General features: G+C 40.7%; 2 protein-coding genes across 2 annotated transcripts in view; both read left to right on the plus strand.

The window, feature by feature from the left end:
* The window catches only part of LOC111221856 (citron Rho-interacting kinase-like), a 36,278-nt gene extending 27,737 nt beyond the window's left edge, over nucleotides 1-8,541 (plus strand). The window contains exons 39-49 of the mRNA XM_022745441.1: nucleotides 1,588-1,668; nucleotides 1,775-1,910; nucleotides 2,005-2,144; nucleotides 2,300-2,392; nucleotides 2,539-2,647; nucleotides 2,806-2,934; nucleotides 3,174-3,254; nucleotides 3,372-3,450; nucleotides 3,673-3,855; nucleotides 5,373-5,760; nucleotides 6,453-8,541. Coding sequence (XP_022601162.1) covers nucleotides 1,588-1,668; nucleotides 1,775-1,910; nucleotides 2,005-2,144; nucleotides 2,300-2,392; nucleotides 2,539-2,647; nucleotides 2,806-2,934; nucleotides 3,174-3,254; nucleotides 3,372-3,450; nucleotides 3,673-3,855; nucleotides 5,373-5,760; nucleotides 6,453-6,476 — 1,443 coding nt within the window. The 3' untranslated portion in view covers nucleotides 6,477-8,541. The remainder of the gene's footprint in view (nucleotides 1-1,587; nucleotides 1,669-1,774; nucleotides 1,911-2,004; nucleotides 2,145-2,299; nucleotides 2,393-2,538; nucleotides 2,648-2,805; nucleotides 2,935-3,173; nucleotides 3,255-3,371; nucleotides 3,451-3,672; nucleotides 3,856-5,372; nucleotides 5,761-6,452) is intronic.
* A 2,335-nt stretch (nucleotides 8,542-10,876) lies between these two features.
* LOC111221531 (myosin regulatory light chain 2, ventricular/cardiac muscle isoform) lies at nucleotides 10,877-13,659 on the plus strand. Its single transcript, XM_022744965.1, has 7 exons — nucleotides 10,877-10,890; nucleotides 11,509-11,601; nucleotides 12,175-12,250; nucleotides 12,403-12,507; nucleotides 12,621-12,699; nucleotides 12,932-12,980; nucleotides 13,257-13,659. The coding sequence occupies exons 1-7, from the start codon at nucleotides 10,888-10,890 to the stop codon at nucleotides 13,359-13,361; spliced, it is 510 nt and encodes a 169-aa protein (XP_022600686.1). The 5' UTR covers nucleotides 10,877-10,887; the 3' UTR covers nucleotides 13,362-13,659.
* The last annotated feature ends 4,593 nt before the right edge of the window (nucleotides 13,660-18,252 follow it).

An 18,252-nucleotide genomic window follows, 5' to 3' on the forward strand; every position in this document is an offset into this window, starting at 1 on the left:
TCTGCTGTGCACCTTTGGCCTGGCGTCATGTTCGGGCATGCATGCTTCTGCAAAAGCCATGTGCTGCTTTTGCCCCTTTCACTGAAACACACACATGTACACACTCCCAGCTACCTGATCTTAACTTCAGTCTGCAGGCTTCTGTTTTTGGTGTTTGTGTGTTTATTGCTGTCTTAGAAGCTGTTTAATATCTCTCTTACATTCTGACCCTTGTAAATATTGTTAGATTTTCTCTAAACTGATAGTCAACCATTAGTGTTTTCAAAGCCCCTGCCTCTTCAGATATATTTCCTATTCACATATGCATTTGAAAGCTCAATATGGAGCTTTTTTTTTCCTTCAGGCAGAATATACTACATGGCTAAAAATACGAGGGCATCTGAATAAAGTATGTTAACACCTGAACATTTACACCCAAATGTGATTGTTAAACATCTTATTCCAAAACCCTGTCCTTTTAAAATGCTGCTATAACAGCCTCCACTCTTCTGGGAAGGCTTTCCACAATTTGGAGCCTGGCTACATGCCATACAGCCACAGGCCAACCTCACACATTAGTGAGGGTGGGCACTGATGTCAGTTTCCACTTCATCCCAAAGGTGTTGGATGAGGTTGAGTTCGGGGCTCTGCGCAGGCCAGTCAAGGTCTTCCACACCAAACTCAAAGAAACATTTCTTTATAGACCTCACTTAATGCACAGAGACATTATCGTGTTGAAACAGGAAAGGATCTTCTTTAAGCTGTTGGATATATAGTGTTGCTCAAAATGTAATTATGTAATGTAGCCTTAAGACTTTTATTTGCAACTAAGCGACCTAGCCCAAACCCCTCTTCACTGAAACTACATTTGGATAGGATAACATAGTGTCCACATACTTTTGGCCATATAGTTAAGGTAGTGTTAGTCCTACCCTTCAGTTCACACTGCAGCACCTGTCATTACTTTGCTGTCTACTGTAAAGTGGCTATGTCCAGACAACCTGAGATGAATGACTAAATCAAACAATCACTACTTTCCACTCTTGCTGTTGTTGCTGTGAAGTGGTTATTGCTGTGATATACAGATGTAAAAAAAAATACCAGGTGACTTGTGTCTGTAGCTGAGTATCTGTAAAGTACCACAAGTTGGCATCAAATGCTTGCTCAATTCCTAGTCATGTTGAGTTACTCTTTGATTGGATATTGCCTGATTCCAATCATTTTTGTTCTTTTTACTTTGGCTGAAGTTTGTCTTAAGTTGTTTAACAAACAACATTTTTTGTGTAAAATTGTGTTCACACTTGAGCACTGTTGACAAATATCATATACAAAATTACAATACTTTGCCTAAAAATAGTGATTTAATTTTTTGTCTTTGGAGGAAGATAACACATGTCTGGTTCAGTCATCCTCAGCTTACATGAAAACTCTATTTACTAATATTGAAGGATTGATTTACTAATTTGGTTTTTGTTAAGGCTCTCTGGCTCATCTTTGCTGGGTTAGCTTGTTTTGCTCTAATGCAACAGTTTTGCAGAAAAAATCGTCCTAACCTGCCTCCTTCCCCTGCTCCATGTCTCTCTCTCTCTGTGTATCTCATCTTAATAGAAACTTCTGGGGAACTCCCTGCTGAAACTGGAGGGTGACGACCGTTTGGACATCAACTGCACTCTGCCTCTCACTGACCAGGTATAAGGATAAAAACTTGTAACATAAACAGGGATGACTGACTGCTACATTATCCTGCTGCATGTTCACGTTAAGCCCTTATGATCTTCCTTATCCTTTCCCTCAGATCGTGTTGGTCGGCTCTGAGGAGGGTTTGTATGCTCTAAACGTCATAAAGAACTCTTTAACGCACATCCCAGGGCTGACATCCGTTTTCCAGATCCAGATCCTGAAGGATCTTGATAAGCTGCTCATGATCACTGGTCAGTACATGACATTAGATTAGGCCAAATATACTCAATTGCTCAGTCTTCGTAAGTATTTTTTTTAACTTTTTCATTCATTCACATTCTCCAGGAGAGGAGCGGGCACTGTGTCTGGTGGAGATCAAGAAGGTGAAACAGTCTTTGTCACAGTCCCATCTCCCGGCTCAGCCTGACCTCAACCCCTTCATCTTTGAGACAGTGAAGGGATGCCACCTCTTCTCCTCTGGAAAGGTGAGTCAGGTGTTTTTTACTTACACAGAGCAAAATCTTCCTTGTTAGGCTGTTATTTAGTCAGAGTTAATGATCAGAGTAATGGCATAGTGGTGTGCTGTCTAATTGCAGATATTTAAGGCTGTCCTGATTGCAGTATTGTTCTTTCTTTACAGATTGATAATGGGACTTGTATCTGTGCCGCTATGCCCACTAAGATTACAATTCTGCGACATAATGAAAGCCTCAACAAGTTCTGCATCAGAAAGGTGAGTGGGCCTTAAAGATGCATAGATAATAGTTTAAGTGATGAAGGTAAGAAAGTATTTTGTAGCAATGTAGATGTTCTGTTTTGCTTCAGGCAGTAATGAGTTTTGAAAAAGTATCCCTGTTGAACTTCAGTTTGTGTTTGCAGGAGATTGAGACGTCAGAGCCCTGCAGCTGTATCCACTTCACAGGCTACAGTATCATTATTGGCACCAACAAATTCTACGAGATTGAAATGAAGCAGTATGTGCTGGAAGGTAGCTCAAATTCTGTACTGATTTTGCATTTTAAAAATATTACTTTGTGTGGACCAGATGGTGTTTTCCGAGCAAGTCTACACAAGTGTGTCTCTGTCGCTGTGAGGTTTGAGCATTCACACCTGAATGAACTTACCGGTTCCCATTTCTTTCTACAGAGTTCCTTGATAAAAATGATGTAACGCTAGCTTCAGCTGTCTTCGCCGCATCCTCCCACAGCTTCCCCATCTCCATCATCCAGGTCACCACTGCTCCACAGAAGGATGAATACCTGCTCTGTTTCCATGGTTAGACATTCATTTTCTGTCTGTGTGGGCACACACCTTCAGTACAATGTGTGTGCAGTCAAGCATGTCAACACATGTACTAGCAAAGGAGCCAAAGTTTAACCTTTTTGTGCAAAACAATTTGTCATCAGGAATGGATTCTTGTGGAAATGTGATGTCTGCTTAGTTCTAACGAGATTATTTGTGTCATTTATGTTTACAAGAGGCAGTTTTGTATAATTGAAATATTTCTCTTGCAGAGTTTGGTGTGTTTGTGGATGCATACGGCCGCAGGAGCAGAAGTGATGATATCAAATGGAGCCGTCTGCCTCTCTCCTTTGGTTAGCGTAGATCAGAACCTCTTCAATGTCACTTTCAAATGTTTATTTATTTTTTCAATTATTTAATGGTCGATATTCTCTCTGAAATGATGTTAAGTGGATTGTTTGGTCTTTCAGCCTACAGAGAACCGTACTTGTTTGTGACCTACTTCAACTCTCTGGATGTAATTGAGATTCAGGGACACGCTGCTCTGGGGTAAGGTTGCCTTCTGTTTCTTTGTGAGTACCAGTGTCTCAGTTAGGGTTTATACCAGTAAACATAATCATCATTTTGTGGATCTTGGATCTTCATTATCATTGCTTATTGTAGTACTCCAACTGTTAAGTTAAGGGCTTGGTAGAGAAAAACAAGAATCGACCATTTCATTCACCGCTGTTTTTAAACGGTCTGATGTCTATTGCTTTTATCTCCTTCCAGGCCTCACTCGTATGCACACCTTGATATCCCAAACCCACGCTACCTGGGCCCAGCCATCTCCTCTGGGGCCATCTACCTGGCCTCGTCCTACCAGAACAAACTGAGGGTCATCTGCTGCAAGGGCAACCTGGTCCAGAGCCAAGAGGGTGTAGGAGACCTGCAGCGTAACGGCTCCGGGCGCAGGTGAGGACATACACAATGACTATTTGTTAAACCTGACATTCTCACATTTCCTTCTGGTAGCTAATAAAATCTTAAATCTGGGTATTTATTTTGTTGGTGACACTCAAAACCACATCTTGAACTCTCATGCACTGTTGTTACATGGGCAGATGTGTAAACAGAGATATAAAATAATGAATAAATAAACTAATGGAATGAACAAACAAATTTTAACATTAAGTCAATGAATACTGTGTCAACTCCAAAGTATTTTTATCTTTTACTGTAACATCAGTAATTTTCCTTTAGCAGAATGAGATTCCCTCAGTATATAATTTATCAATATCACAGGGTCAATGTAATTACTTATTTCCTATTAAAGGGAAATAAAATTATACCACACAATGTAATGGGCACGACTCGAACAAAAGTAATTTAATGTAACATTGCAATAGCCAAAGATTGAAATTTAAAAGGCAATTTGGCTTTAGCAACTGAATTGGATGCTCAGTTGCCCAGTTAGCAATGTGGGACAACCCATAATAGTCCGATACCTGCATTTTTTTATGCATTAATAGATAAATAAATTATGCCATGCCTTCATTTGTCTATTTAAGGGAAATAAAAAAGATGACTCCCAGAGGAAAATCCTGCTCAGTGGAAATTAATTTTGCTGTAGGAATAATAAATCCTGCAAACAGAAAATACATCTTGAGCTGAAAGTAAAAGAGAAGAAAAAGATGTGGTTTCATTTGTTTCATTCCTCATTTCTCAGGTTACTTGAGCATCTTATTTATTCATTCATTTATTTATTTATTTGTTTTTTTTGGTTTGGTTTTCCCTGCTCTGCAAAGACTTTAGAGTAAGAGCATTTCACTGCACCTCCTTACTCCATGTACACTGGTGTTGTTGAAGGGTCACTGGGACTAGCTGGCACTGAAGGGCACAGGTTGATATCCACAGGCAGTGACTGTTAAATTGTGGCCTTAATGTTTGATTTAGTTATAAAGTTAAACAGAAGAGTAACACCTTCATTTCATTCTTTGCAGGAGGAGGGGTTCATTTTTTATCTGTAATAAATCATAAAATTCGTCTTTTTAAATTAAATTTTCTTTTTAAATGGCTCCTGTTAAATGTAGAAAGGACCCTGTTGAATAAAGACTGACTTCCTCCTGTTATGTTCTGAGACTGGTCTATTACAATCTGATACTCACTAACAACTGAGCTGTCCTTGCTCACTGTGTTGATTTTTTTTTTTTTTTAATTTCAAGTCAAAATTTTGTTCTTCACCTGTTGTCAGCCACTATATTCTCACTCAGAAAACCAACTGGAGTAGACGAGTTCAGTCTGGTATAGTTACGAATAGCAATGTACTACATCTTATCAAATGAGCTCGACTGTGAGCACACCATCTTCACATTTGCTGCCCGACCTGACTCCCACAGCGCCAAGCAAAGCCCACGTCCCAAGACGCAGTACCGTTTTTCCTTTAACCAATGCTCCGTGCCCGTCTTCATGCCTCGGTTCCTCCCTAACAGCCCAAACAAACGCGGGCCTCCATCCTACAATGAGCACATCTCTAAAAGGCTGGCAGCCAACCCGCTAGTTCACGGAGATCCCGGCACACCTCACCGCTACCGAGAGGCTCGCACAGAGTTTCGACGGGACAAGTCCCCCAGCCGTCCACTGGAGAGAGAGAAGTCCCCTGGCAGGATGCTGGAGAGCCGGATAGTGGGGTCTCCAGGCAGGGCCATGGCTGACCCCCGTTTAGAGCGCTCCCCGGGCAGGGCCATGGCAGACCCTCGCATGGACCGCTCCCCCGGCCGGATGATGGACGTTCGCAGGGAGAGGTCCCCTGGACGATTCGAAGAGCGCCAAAGGCTTCATACTGGCTCTGGACGCACGCCCATAAACCCTGTTAACAAGGTTTGTCAGTCGTCCCTGTTGATTCTTAGAATGTGTTAGGAATAGTTTAACATTTTGGGTAATACGCTTATTCACTATCTTGCCAAGACCTAAATGAGAAGGACACAATTCTCATATCTGTCTGTTAAATGTGAAACTAGAATCTCTTAGTTAAGTTAAGCAAGAAAAAAACAAAGCGTAAAAACTACAGGTTGTCGTTTTAAGGGGGTCAGGTGCCGGATTATGTCTTGCTGGGAGCAACGACTACCAGTTGTCTCCACTGGTGGCTGGCAACATCAACGTGACAAAAAACGGCAATTTATGCTTGTTTTGTATGGATAAAAAAATTATTAGTTTCTTACTTTTGCACACAGGCAGGCTAGCCGTTATTCTCTGCTTCCAGTCTTTATGCTAAGCTAAGAGTCATATTTAACAGTCAGGCATGAGAGTGTTGTTGATCTCATCTAACTCTCCATGTAAGAGTAATTCCCTAAATGTCAAACTATTCCTTTAGTTTCTCCGCAGTTGCTGTATGTAGGTGATGGACCACTGTTGATAGTCAGTCAGTTGCAACTATGTTCACAAAACTCATTCACTCAATTTTCTTTTTTTAGCATATGTTTTGGTACCGATATCATAAGCATAAATCAAAGTATTAACATCTGTTCTTGCATGTATGTAACAGACTGTATGTTGTTGACTTAATCCTCCAGGTGTGGGACCAATCGTCTGTTTGAGATGCAGCAGAGCCACATACCCAGCATGGACAGAGAACTTCATCTTTGGGAATGGAAAGGAAGAAACCAAGAACCAGTGAGAATGTCACCAACTCATGATGAAACACTGCCACACATCTGTTTTGCTTGACATCCAAACTGAAAAACCCCACAGAGGAAAACAACTGTAGCTGTTAGAACAGAGAGAGAGCGAGAGAAATAAATAGATGTCATTAGAATCAGGTTATTTTCCTCAATGAACTGACCCGGGTCAATAAAGGTCAACAAAATGCCATATTAACAATTTGAGCAGGTTTTTTTGCAGTGTGTTTCAGTATGTGCTCTATCCTCTGAGAAGGTAGTAATTTGATTATATTTCCTCAACAACAAACAAAAGAAGATCTGGCATATAAGTTCTCAACTGAAGACTTGACTCATGGGTTTCGCTAGTTTCAGTTAACTCCAGACAGTAGAGACTACAATAGATAAGCACAGCAGTAGCAACTTTATCTTACAAGGCAATGCCTGAATATTTTCAGTCACTAGTGATAATGGCAGAGGTTCACTCTAAATAGCATTAATACAACTGGCGCCTTTCCACACTCAGCTCTGTCCACAGTAGCTACAGTTCAGGGCAGGAGAGTGGTGTCCATCTATTAGCATTTCTAGCTCCAGCCCTGCGCTGACAAGTCAACACACAATCATTTTCAGCATATTACAATCATTCTCTGCTAACCTCAGTCTCCTGCCGAGACTTTGGTTAGTTACAGTGACACGACTTGGCTGGAGCACAAACAAATTGAAATAATATTTCAATAAATGAACCCTCCCCGCCCTGTAGAACCACACACCAGATGATTGTCTGCCCTGGGATAGGTCGACACTAAAACTGCACTACCCACAATCCCCAGCAGCGATGGAGCAGGACCTTTCTAATCCCTCAGAACGCTATCTGACTGTAAATAGACAAGACATAATTTTATATATATTGAGAAGGAATTTCAAGGCTGGATAAGCCATGTCTATTTTTGTTAAAGAAAAAAAGTGATTACGTGTCCTCTTGAATGTCCAATGAGTATTCTTTTAATATGTCCAAACGTCTTTTATCAAGTGAGTGATTGTATCTGGATCCAACTCGTGTATGCATTTCCATCTTTCAATGGCAAAACCTCAGTGCTGAATTATATGACAGGAGGGGGAAAAAAGATCATGTTTGAAGCTTACAACATAGTACTTGAGCATTTCTTTTTGTATAATGTCCCTTAATATTGTATATAACCCAAAACTGTTCAAGGTGAAGATGAAAATAATCTTTGTTTTTTTCCTGATTCGTCAATGGCATGGATATGTATATCTGAAACGAAACGGAGTGTTGTCTTCTTGCTTCTGCCTCATTTGGGTTATATTTTTATTCCACAATTCAAGAATGAAGCACGTGAGTAACATCTCCTTTCTTTTAACTACTACCTATTTGCACAGTAAATTCTTATGATTATAATTACTAAATCTCTTGTTTTTTTTCTTTTATTAGGGCTGTCTTGGCAAGTTAAACATCCAAAATCCGTCCACATTTATTGAGCTCATTGAACTGATCAAGCCGATTTTATTTCTATTTGTCATAGTTTGACCTATGGAAATGGAATGTTTTAGTGGTTTTTAGTAATGTTTTTAGAGTAGAAACAGATGAGAGGACACATTTTAACTTGCCAAGTGTGTCTGTCAACAGTAGGGCGCTCAATAGGAGGATTGTTCTGCAACTTTCTGATTCCACTCTTGTTCTTTTTAGATGTAGGAAATCTTCCTGAATGTATTTAAGCCAAGAGGCTAGAACAGATTCATTGGTCACAAATGTTCAACAGAAAGCACCCAATGCTACAGATTGCACAAGTTTTCTACAGGTCTTGATAGGACTCTATACAAAAGGGTTTCCCATCCTGTTTTATCTTTGTTATATTCTTTTTTTCTTGTTTTTCTTTTCACATGATCCCGAATCACAGTGCCGTAACGCTGGATATGATGTTGATGTCTGCTAACAAATGTTTTATTAGCGTTCCCTGTAGAGATTTTGTCACAGAATATTAAATATTATAACCATTGTCTTTCACTTCTAATTTGCCTTCTTATGTTGTGCTTGTGTTAATTTAAGTTGTAGACAGAAACTTGTCCTTCACACTCTTCCTTATTAACTCTATAAGGTAAGAGCGAAAACTGGTCATGTTTTAAGCTCTTTTCTCTTGTCTCTCATAGTGCTTTACAATCAACACTCACACTTGAGTCTGCCAGTGAAATGACCATTTGTCCATGTCCATTGTGTTAGAGGAGGTTAGCCTATTTATAGGTGCCTGATCCTAGCGCTCAGCCAGTGCGACAGTGGCCTGCCATTCCAGGCACAGTAGCTGCAGCGGCTGCTCAGATCAGAAACTGAGCAGAGCTGAAGTTTTCAACAATAGCCGCGGCCTCGTTGGTTAACAATAACTCGTCTAATTCTAACCTCCTTGTACACACTATGCTGTGAGATGACACCACTGACATCTGCTGTTAGTTCATCAACAGCATTGTGTTTGACAGTGAGTGGACCCAGTGCGGTGGGGGGCGGGGGTGCTTTCAGCTCCTGTCTTTATTTAGATCACTCGCCTGTGGTGTTACCTCCTAACCCCGGCTCATTCAGCTCATTTTCACACACTGTCACTTTTCTTGACCTGGGAGCAGCAAGTGATACTGGACGACTTGTTAATGGCGCAGAGGGACACGGCACATTGTAAGGACGTGTTCAGTGCCAGCAGTGTTACATTTAAGCATGTCGCACCTACTCCTGTTGACATCGCTGAGCTTAGTTTCACAAGCTCTTTAACGCTGACACCGGTGTAGTGTAAGAGGTAGATCAAAGACCATCTTTGTGGCACATAAAACCTGTTGCCTTTTTCTACTAATTTTCCCTTTCATGACTTTAAAAGGTCCGGGTTTTCACCATGTAAATCAGTGGTTTTCGCTAATATTTCCCAAAAATCAGATTTCAGTTACTTTGAAGTTAAGTTGCAGATCATCTAACCACTAAAACTTGGGCCATGGTGGCATGGTGGTAGTTTTTGCAACCTACAGACTTCAGCAGAGAAGAAGCCACTGGAAGAGAGGCAGTCAGACATTTCATTGGCATGAAAGTCAGCAAGTGCATTTACCTTCACAGAATAAATGAGGGCCCATAAATAGTTTTCAGTATGTGTGCTGTGCCATATCATTCCATAACATTGTTGGAGAAAGGTAGGCCAACGCCAATCATGTGAAGAAGCGTGTGAGAAATGTGGCAAAGGTTGGCGGTAACACGGTCCTGACAGGTCAATAAATTGTACTTAATGAGCTGGTGATTTCTACACACTCTCATCATGCCTTTTATTGAATCTGGATACAAATGATTGGTACACGGATCAGAATATCAAATCAAGAGTTGAAGTTTTTGTTGGTGAATGTAGATAAATTCTAGCTCAAAATTTCAGTCCTTGGATACAGGCTTTGGTAACTGAGGGATTTTTTTTTCTTTTGTCTTTTTTTTCCAAATATAAAAATCTTTGAAACTTTGAAATCCACCTTTTGAAATAAACCTCTATCTTTTCATCTGTTGGGTTACAAAACATCCATTTCAAAGTGTTTTACCTATGAACTACATGCTAAGTATTGTATATACTATATATAGAAATAATTTCTAAAAAGATCTGCAGCGTTTATTCATTAATCCAAGGACTTTTTAAAAGTAGATGTTCCAAAACATAATCCCTCATTGACCAGAAAGACCATCCTACCACAGTGGAGGTGGTTGCTATGAGACAATATGAAAACCTGTTAATTTGATAAAATGTAAAACAAAAACTATGTAATCTATAATAAAGACATATATAAAGTATTTCACGTACCTTTTTACCAGCTACATTACATCGTCCAATTTCTGAAAATCTAAGGAGTAGAAAGGTGAAAGATGAGAGACTGCAGTCCAAAAGAAACACGAAATATGTTTTCTATACCTTTTCATCTTTGCAGTTACAATATCACTTTGATTGTGTTAATACCATTGCTGTCTTTAGTTTAGACATGTCAAGACAGTGGTCTGTGGACTAAGGGCAGTTTAAAGTGATTAAGTGCTTTAACCTTCAGTCTGCTCTTGATATTCTAGACCAGTTATTCCACTCTCTTTGTCCAATGTCAATCATGACAACACAGGGCGACGCGTTTCTACAGAGGGGTGTGTGTGCGTGTGCTCTTTTTGTGAGCATGCAATACTGTATGTTCTGTATGAAGCATCATTTACCTGTCACTTCCTAAAGAGGGCATAGTTTATAAATATCATCCAGTAGAGCTGAAGGTTGGGGCTACAAAAGGCCACCCACAATCTCCCCATTGTTCACTGGCATCATTGTTGGTCTGACCTCCCAGCTGCTCAGCCATGGTAAGTCAGTGTGTGTGCTTTTTGATTGTGCAAAGATAGGCGTGGGGTGTGCTTTTTATTTAACTTCAAGGATGCTGCTTTTTATTTTGGACAGATGAGTAATTCAGTGCTCTCATCTCTATATTGCTTCACTTGAAACTAATATATTTTCTATTTCCCAGCAAATATTCAACATTTTCTGTGATTTATTAGCTTCAAGAAAAGATTAAAGCATCTTTGGGTGGAAAGTAGCTTACCACTGCAGAGGGTCCACTTTTACCAACTTTTCACCAGCCATTGAATGCATCCCAAATGACAAGCAACATGTATTTTAATGGGATGTTTCATTTTGCATGACCTGCTAAAAGATACTGAAATTATATGAGTCACATTGTCGTTGCCTTCACGATTTAGACATCTAACTAATTTTTGGAGATTTTGATCCTTATAAATAATGAAGCACACATTTTAACGTAGTTTATGCAGTTTTGAAAGTTTCCACTTTTTATGGACAACATTTTCTCTTATTAAGTCACACAGTCCCTTTTTATTTATGTTTTCATGTTGTCTGCCATGTAGCTTTCATTTAACTAGCATGTAGTGTCTGTCACATCTCTCCTCCTCTGCTTATGCCAAAAGGCCCCCAAGAAAGCCAAGAAGAGGACAGCAGAGGGAGCCAACTCCAATGTGTTCTCCATGTTTGAGCAGGCCCAGATCCAGGAATTCAAAGAGGTGAGAAGTGCTGAACCAATTTTTATTTCGCTGATTAACATTTAGCTGAGAATGACATGAGAATTGTGGAAAGGGTGTATGAATACGCATGTTAGCTCTCCAATGTCGAGGATTACGATACAGGTTTTTCTTCAAAAATACACAGCAACGCACATGGCGGTCTCTATATCTTCTTCCCTCTATGTCTCTCCATTTCCATTGTTCATCATTGTAGTATGCCCACCTGTCTATTTTCCCCATCCCTGGATTGCCAGCAGTGAGGCATGTGGTATGCTGGTATGAGGGTCAGTGGTGCCCAGACATCCAGACTGTGTCATCAGTGATTAGGCTGCAGATAAACTGCCGGGCATGCCCTGGATGCCAGGCTAAACCCCGGGGGGACTCTCAGGTTATAAATACTTAGCGGTGTTCATCTATGAAGATGGCACCCAAAACATTTATGGGAAGAAAGAGAATATAAAATCAAGTGTGTCAGCGTTTGGATTTTTTTGTTTTCTTTCTGAGAGGTGGGCTGAAAGCATGTGGCTGCAATCTGTTCGCAACTCATTTACGTGTTCTGTGCTCTGACGTCAGGCCTTCACTATCATGGACCAGAACAGAGACGGCTTCATCGACAAGAACGACCTGAGAGACACTTTTGCTGCTCTAGGTGTGCTGTATATCACTCATATTCACTCTGATAAGACACTGTGACTTACAGTTTCCAAAGGTTCAACTCATGTTGAGCTATACAAATAATTAAATTAAACTGTGTTACTTATCAAGTAGCTATTTATTCACATTGAATGATTGGTGCCATAGGACGTCTCAATGTGAAACAGGAAGAGATCGATGAGATGCTCAAGGAGGCCCCTGGCCCAATCAACTTCACCGTCTTCCTCACCATGTTCGGTGAGAAGCTGAAAGGTAAGAGCACACATGCCAAAGATGAAATTTAAGGTATAAAAAGAAAATCTAAGAACAACAGTGTTCATTTAAATATGTTTCAAGAATTGTAATGGCTGTTTTAATGTATCTAGGTGCTGATCCAGAGGAGACCATCCTCAACGCTTTTAAAGTCTTTGACCCTGAGGGGAAAGGTGTGCTGAGGAAGGATTAGTAAGTGGTTTAACACACTCCACTCTCACACCACATCAGTTTGCAATATGCAAATGAATTACAAGGAGTGTTATGTCACCTTTTACTCACAATTTATGACTGAGTCTGACTGCAATCATTCATCTTAGTACAAATCCACAATGAGTAAAGACCATTATGACCAGCACATTTTCTCCTGGTGTGAACACAAGCCACGTCATCTCACACTTTTTTTCCCCTCTTTCCTGCCCAGTGTGACACAGATGCTAACAACACAAGCCGACCGATTCTCTCCTGAAGAGGTACATTGCAATCCTTTTTACACTAATTATCATTATTATAGAAGATAGCTTGTGTGTGTGGGTGAGTCCAAAAAGCACAGAGGGATGAGCGTCATCATGACGATCATCTGCATTCACATCAGACGCAGTTTCATACAAAAAAAAAAAAAAAAAAAAAAAAACACCTCAGTGAATCATCACACCTTTTCACACACACTGAGCTGCAGTATGAGTTGTTTCTGTGAGGGGCTAAAGCTCTGACAAAAGTGGTGATAATATCTACTTTCTGTTGGTAAGATGGAGCAGATGTTCACTGCCTTCCCTCCAGATGTGGCAGGAAACCTGGACTACAAGAACCTGGTTCACATCATTACCCACGGAGAGGAGAAGGACCAGGAGTAAACCCTTTCCCCAACGTATTCATGAAATAGAAAGTCTGTCTCTTGTCCGTACATGACTTGAAACTGACCCACTGCCCTTGAAGGAGATATGAACTGTTGTTTATTCACTCAACTCTTATGTTGGCTGCATTGCTTCTGTACAAGAGGATCAAAATAAGAGGATGTTCTCCCACAGGCCCCCAAAAATGGACAACTGACAGCATCAACATATTGAGCTCTCTTTCTCCCTTTCTGCCTTATCCACAGTATGTTCCCACATTCACCTGAGACTAATTAAATTATTTTCCTTATCATTTTGTACAGACTCAAAACCTCTTGCCTGTTTTTCATTGAAAGGATCCATTTGTTAGGTCTGTGCCTGTTCGTCTAATAAAAGTTTTCAAAGACAGTTGCCAGCCTATTTTCTCATACTGAATTTTGAAATGTTTTATCTGATGGGACCCCGAAGGCAGTATATGCAAAAGAGCCAGTAAGAGATGTTCATATGTTTATAGGATCATAGGATTAGTGCTTGAACACATGGCCATACCAGCTAATCTTAAATTCCATGTTAGGTAGTGAATTTGTGCACTTGAGAATAGCGGATGTGCAGTTGGTGGTCCTCTGAAATCCCCTCGAGATTAATCCAAAACACTGTGTGGCTTTGTATGTGTGCGTGCCTCTGTATATTTGTGCGTATGCACAAAGTAAGATGTGTGTGTGTGTGTGTGTGTGTATATATAAATGTTTGGCTACTGAAACAGGGGGCTTTAGTGAGACAAAACCCTGTTGTTATTTTGGTGCTATGATGATGTGAGGAGGGTAATGCTATACCGTGGAGTTTTGGCAGCAGGAACACAATAGGATGCCACCAAGTGATCCTGACCACCTTCACCTACTCCATTTGCCAGACCTTGGCAGGGTGATGAGGGGGGTGAAAATCCCTGGTTGTTCTCGCAGGATAGTCTGGGGCAGGGGGGTGCTGGCTTGTCAACCCCCAGACTAAAGCATTGTCTTCTGGGGAGGGGAGGAGGTACCGAGGGAGTGGTGAGGGATAAAGTGTTTGGATCAACTTGGACATTTGAGCTCACATCATGCATCCAGTTTTAACAGTCTCTAGGAACAGGCTGTGGCCATTAAGAAAGGGGGATGTAGGTAGTAATAGCACATTATCCCTTTAACCTCAGTCATACTACCTTAAATGGATGACTGTTCTCTTGAAGCAGCTTCTGGTTGACTCTCACTGCTCTCACACCATAGTGTTTTGGCCATAACAAACAGCAGTTTTTAGTCACAAAACCCACTGTATGCTACCAACTCAGCACCAAACAGCAGATTAACAGCAGAGTGGCACGATTAACAGCTAAAGATCCAGCTATTTCCCTCAGAAGCAAATAGGCTGAGCAGTGTCATACGCCAATAATTTGAGTACACCCTTCAGTCCTCTTTTTTTGAAAATGTTAAACACCGCCTAGTTGCCACCACGATTAGCATCGTCCACCCCTTTGGTCACAACTCCTGATGAAGGCTTTGAACATGGCCCACTTGGATTCCACATCCCCAACCTCCCATGGGATGCTTTCCCATAGAAAGCATCCAGCCGCATAGAAGTGACCTTCTCATTCTCCAGGGAGAGCCCCAAGCCCAGGTGGTGGCCCACAGGGAGGTGGCTCTATGTAATTTTGGGCTGTGGCTTATCGGGCCCCCATGGACCAACGCCAGGTCACCAGAAACTCTCCATCAAGCTCCCCTCCCAGGTCTGGCTCAAGGAGGGAGCCCCGGGTTCCTTATGACAGGCGGGGTGACACAGACACGAAGATTGCCTTTCATCTGGTTGGTTTTTGAATCACTCTTAGTCTGGCCTCTCCCCTACCACGTTAAGGTGGTGATTCAAAATTTTGGCATTATTGTTTCTGAGGATAATGACCTACCTGCTAGAGAGAAATCCTTGGGGTAAATCTCACATAGAAAAATGTTTTTATAGATTATTTTTCTCTAGTACTCAAACTGCAGGCTACAGCATTTCTCAGTTTCAAACATAAATATTCTAAAGGGTCTGTGTTTTTTTTTGTTTTTTTTTAAAGATTTATTTTGGGCATTTTTGCCTTTAATGATAGTAGCAGTGGAGAGGCCTTTTAACAAGGTGAGCTACTGGTGCACCCCAGGGTCTTTGGGGTCTTTCTAATAAAATCATGTTGGAAATGAAAGTAAAAATTAAACAGAACATTTCTGAAACATATAAGTCCTGAAATAAAATATGCCAAAGTGCACAGTTAATGGATATATTACAACTAAAAACAAGAACACCATCTAAATAGAGTACTGAGTGGTGACTCATTGAATCTGAATGAGTAGTTTGTACATGAATACCCTCTAGTGGCCACTGAAGAAAATGAAAGATGAAATAAGTCAAATGGGCATCTAAAATGATAAACAAAGGTTGCAATGCTCACAGTATCCACAAAATTGAATTTACAGGCCTGCTGATTCTTAAATCTCAAGTAATCCCCCAAAAGCAAACCTATAAATCACCATGCAGCAAGATAAAAATGACAGCTTTAACAGAGCTCTTGTTGAGATCACAAAAAAGGCATAAAAACCCTGGTTAAAGCATCATTAGGTCACTATAATCTCACTGCTGAGCCCAACTAACTGCACAGCACACACTGTAAGTCCCTGTAGGAATATTACAGGAATATTACACCAATCATTGATCAGGGGAAGCATTTTACAGTGCGCTGATGGTGCAATTAATGCTCTCTCACAGAGGTTAAAATTGAGATTTAATACAGTGCTTCAGTGGCATTTAATCTGTAAAAATAATGGATGAATTTTCTGTGAGAACTGTTGAGTTGTCCTGAGTGTGGTGCATCTGTTCAAAGAGGGCTGACTTTAACTGTGAGTAAAATGGGTTAGGTATCAGCTCTCTCCTCATTCAAGAGTATTAATGTACTATCTGGATTTAGCTTACATTGTATTCTGTGTTTGTATGTAAAACATTTTCACTTCAAATTTTATTTCCACGCTGTCTCTCTCTCTCTCTCTCTCTTTCCCTCTGCCCCTATAGTTCGCCTACAAGGAACATATTGGAGTGGATGATGCCGTCCTTTACATGCTCCAAAGGGCCCATTCTTACTTGGATGAGCCAGGTAGTTACATGAGGATTATGTTCTTTGATTTCTCAAGTGCATTTAACACCATCCAACCCCCCATCCTTAAAGACAAGCTGGAAGGGATGGGGGTGGATCCCTGCCTCACGTCTTGGATTGTGGATTACCTGACAAGGCTACCACAGTACGTCAGGCTGGGTAACTGTGTCTCAGGGACAGTGATGAGCAGCACTGGGGCTCCACAGGGGACTGTTCTGGCTCCGTTCCTGTTCACCCTGTATACGGCCGACTTTAAATACAACTCTGAGTCCTGCCACATCCATAAATACTCAGATGACACAGCTATTGCGGTGCATATCAGGAATGGGCAGGAAGAGGAGTACAGGGATCTGACGATGGCCTTCAGTGAATGGAGCGACAAGAACTGCCTCCTTCTGAACACCTCCAAGACCAAGGAGATGGTCATTGACTTTCGGAGGTTTAGGCCCACCCTTCAGCCAGTCAACATTCGACGGAAGGACATTGAGGTGGTGCACACTTATAAATACCTAGGTGTGAACCTGGACAGTAAACTGGACTGGTCCCTGAACATGGATGCCATCTACCTGAAGGATAGGCAGCTATTGTGCACACACCAGATCTTATGGGGATACTGCTGAGTGAATGCATGACATTGTTTGGAAGCTCCTATTCATGATTACACGGGTTATCATGAACATCCCTTGTGCTAATTAGAGGGGCTGTAGATAAAACACCAGACCAATTTAGCCATCAGTAACTTCAGTCATGCCCCTGTGTTTAAGAGTATTAGGCAATGCTGTCATAAAAATCAGCTCCAAATCAAATAGTTGGCTACTGAACTACAGGGTTATTTATGCAGGTAATTTAGGGCCAGAATGTTTGAAAGCAAAAAAATAACAAACTGCATGTAAATCAAAACCAATAAATGAGAAAATGAAACTGTAAACCAAGAACAAGAACACTGAACTGAGGATCAAAGAATTGAACCATGAAAGCAAAGGAGTGAAAAAAGCCTGATCATATTACATAATCGAAACAGGACAACTGATATCAACTGTCTTGTTTCTCCATTAGATTTATTCTTCACTTGCAGTTTTTTTTGTTTGCCTTCTGTCACAGTTGTTTTCTCATTCACATTTTGCCTCATTTATCATTCAGTAGACAGAGTAAGAGGACAAAAGCTGTGAGGCAGAGGGAAACAGAGGAAAGCAAAGGAGACATAACCTACAACTGTGAGGAAACTGGAGTAAAGACTGGAAATTATGAATCCAAAAATGGCTCAAATATTCAAGGTAGGTCAACTACAGCTACAGGTTTGTCAGTATTAAGTCAAAGAGCAAAGTTAATTTACCATCAGTAAATTACAGTTATAGCATTCTAATTCACTGACTTGTGTCTATGAGGACTTTTTTATAAATTTTACTGTCCAACTTCAAGAGACTATGTAAAGTATATTATAATAATTATTGTAATAAAGATGTAAAAATATGAGGATTGTTTAAAAGTAGAATTAAGATCATTTTTTAATGTTGTTATGTTATATGCTGTAAAAAAAAATAAAAATAAAAAAAGTTCTAAATTCACCGATAAGCACCGTCTCGCCCAGGATCTATAGGTAAAACTGTTAACACACACGGCTGCATCCTAACAGACACCATCTTCAAGCTGCTGCTCACTGTGCGTGGAGCCAGAGGGTGCTGGCTGTCGTTTTGGCCAGGTCTGGTCAGCACTGCCCCCTATAAAATTAATAGTAAGGTAAAGTAAAAAATTACAGTATAATGA

This window comes from Seriola dumerili, unplaced genomic scaffold (assembly GCF_002260705.1).
Source record: "Seriola dumerili isolate Sdu_G_001 unplaced genomic scaffold, Sdu_1.0 BDQW01000088.1, whole genome shotgun sequence".
Lineage (NCBI taxonomy): Eukaryota > Metazoa > Chordata > Actinopteri > Carangiformes > Carangidae > Seriola > Seriola dumerili.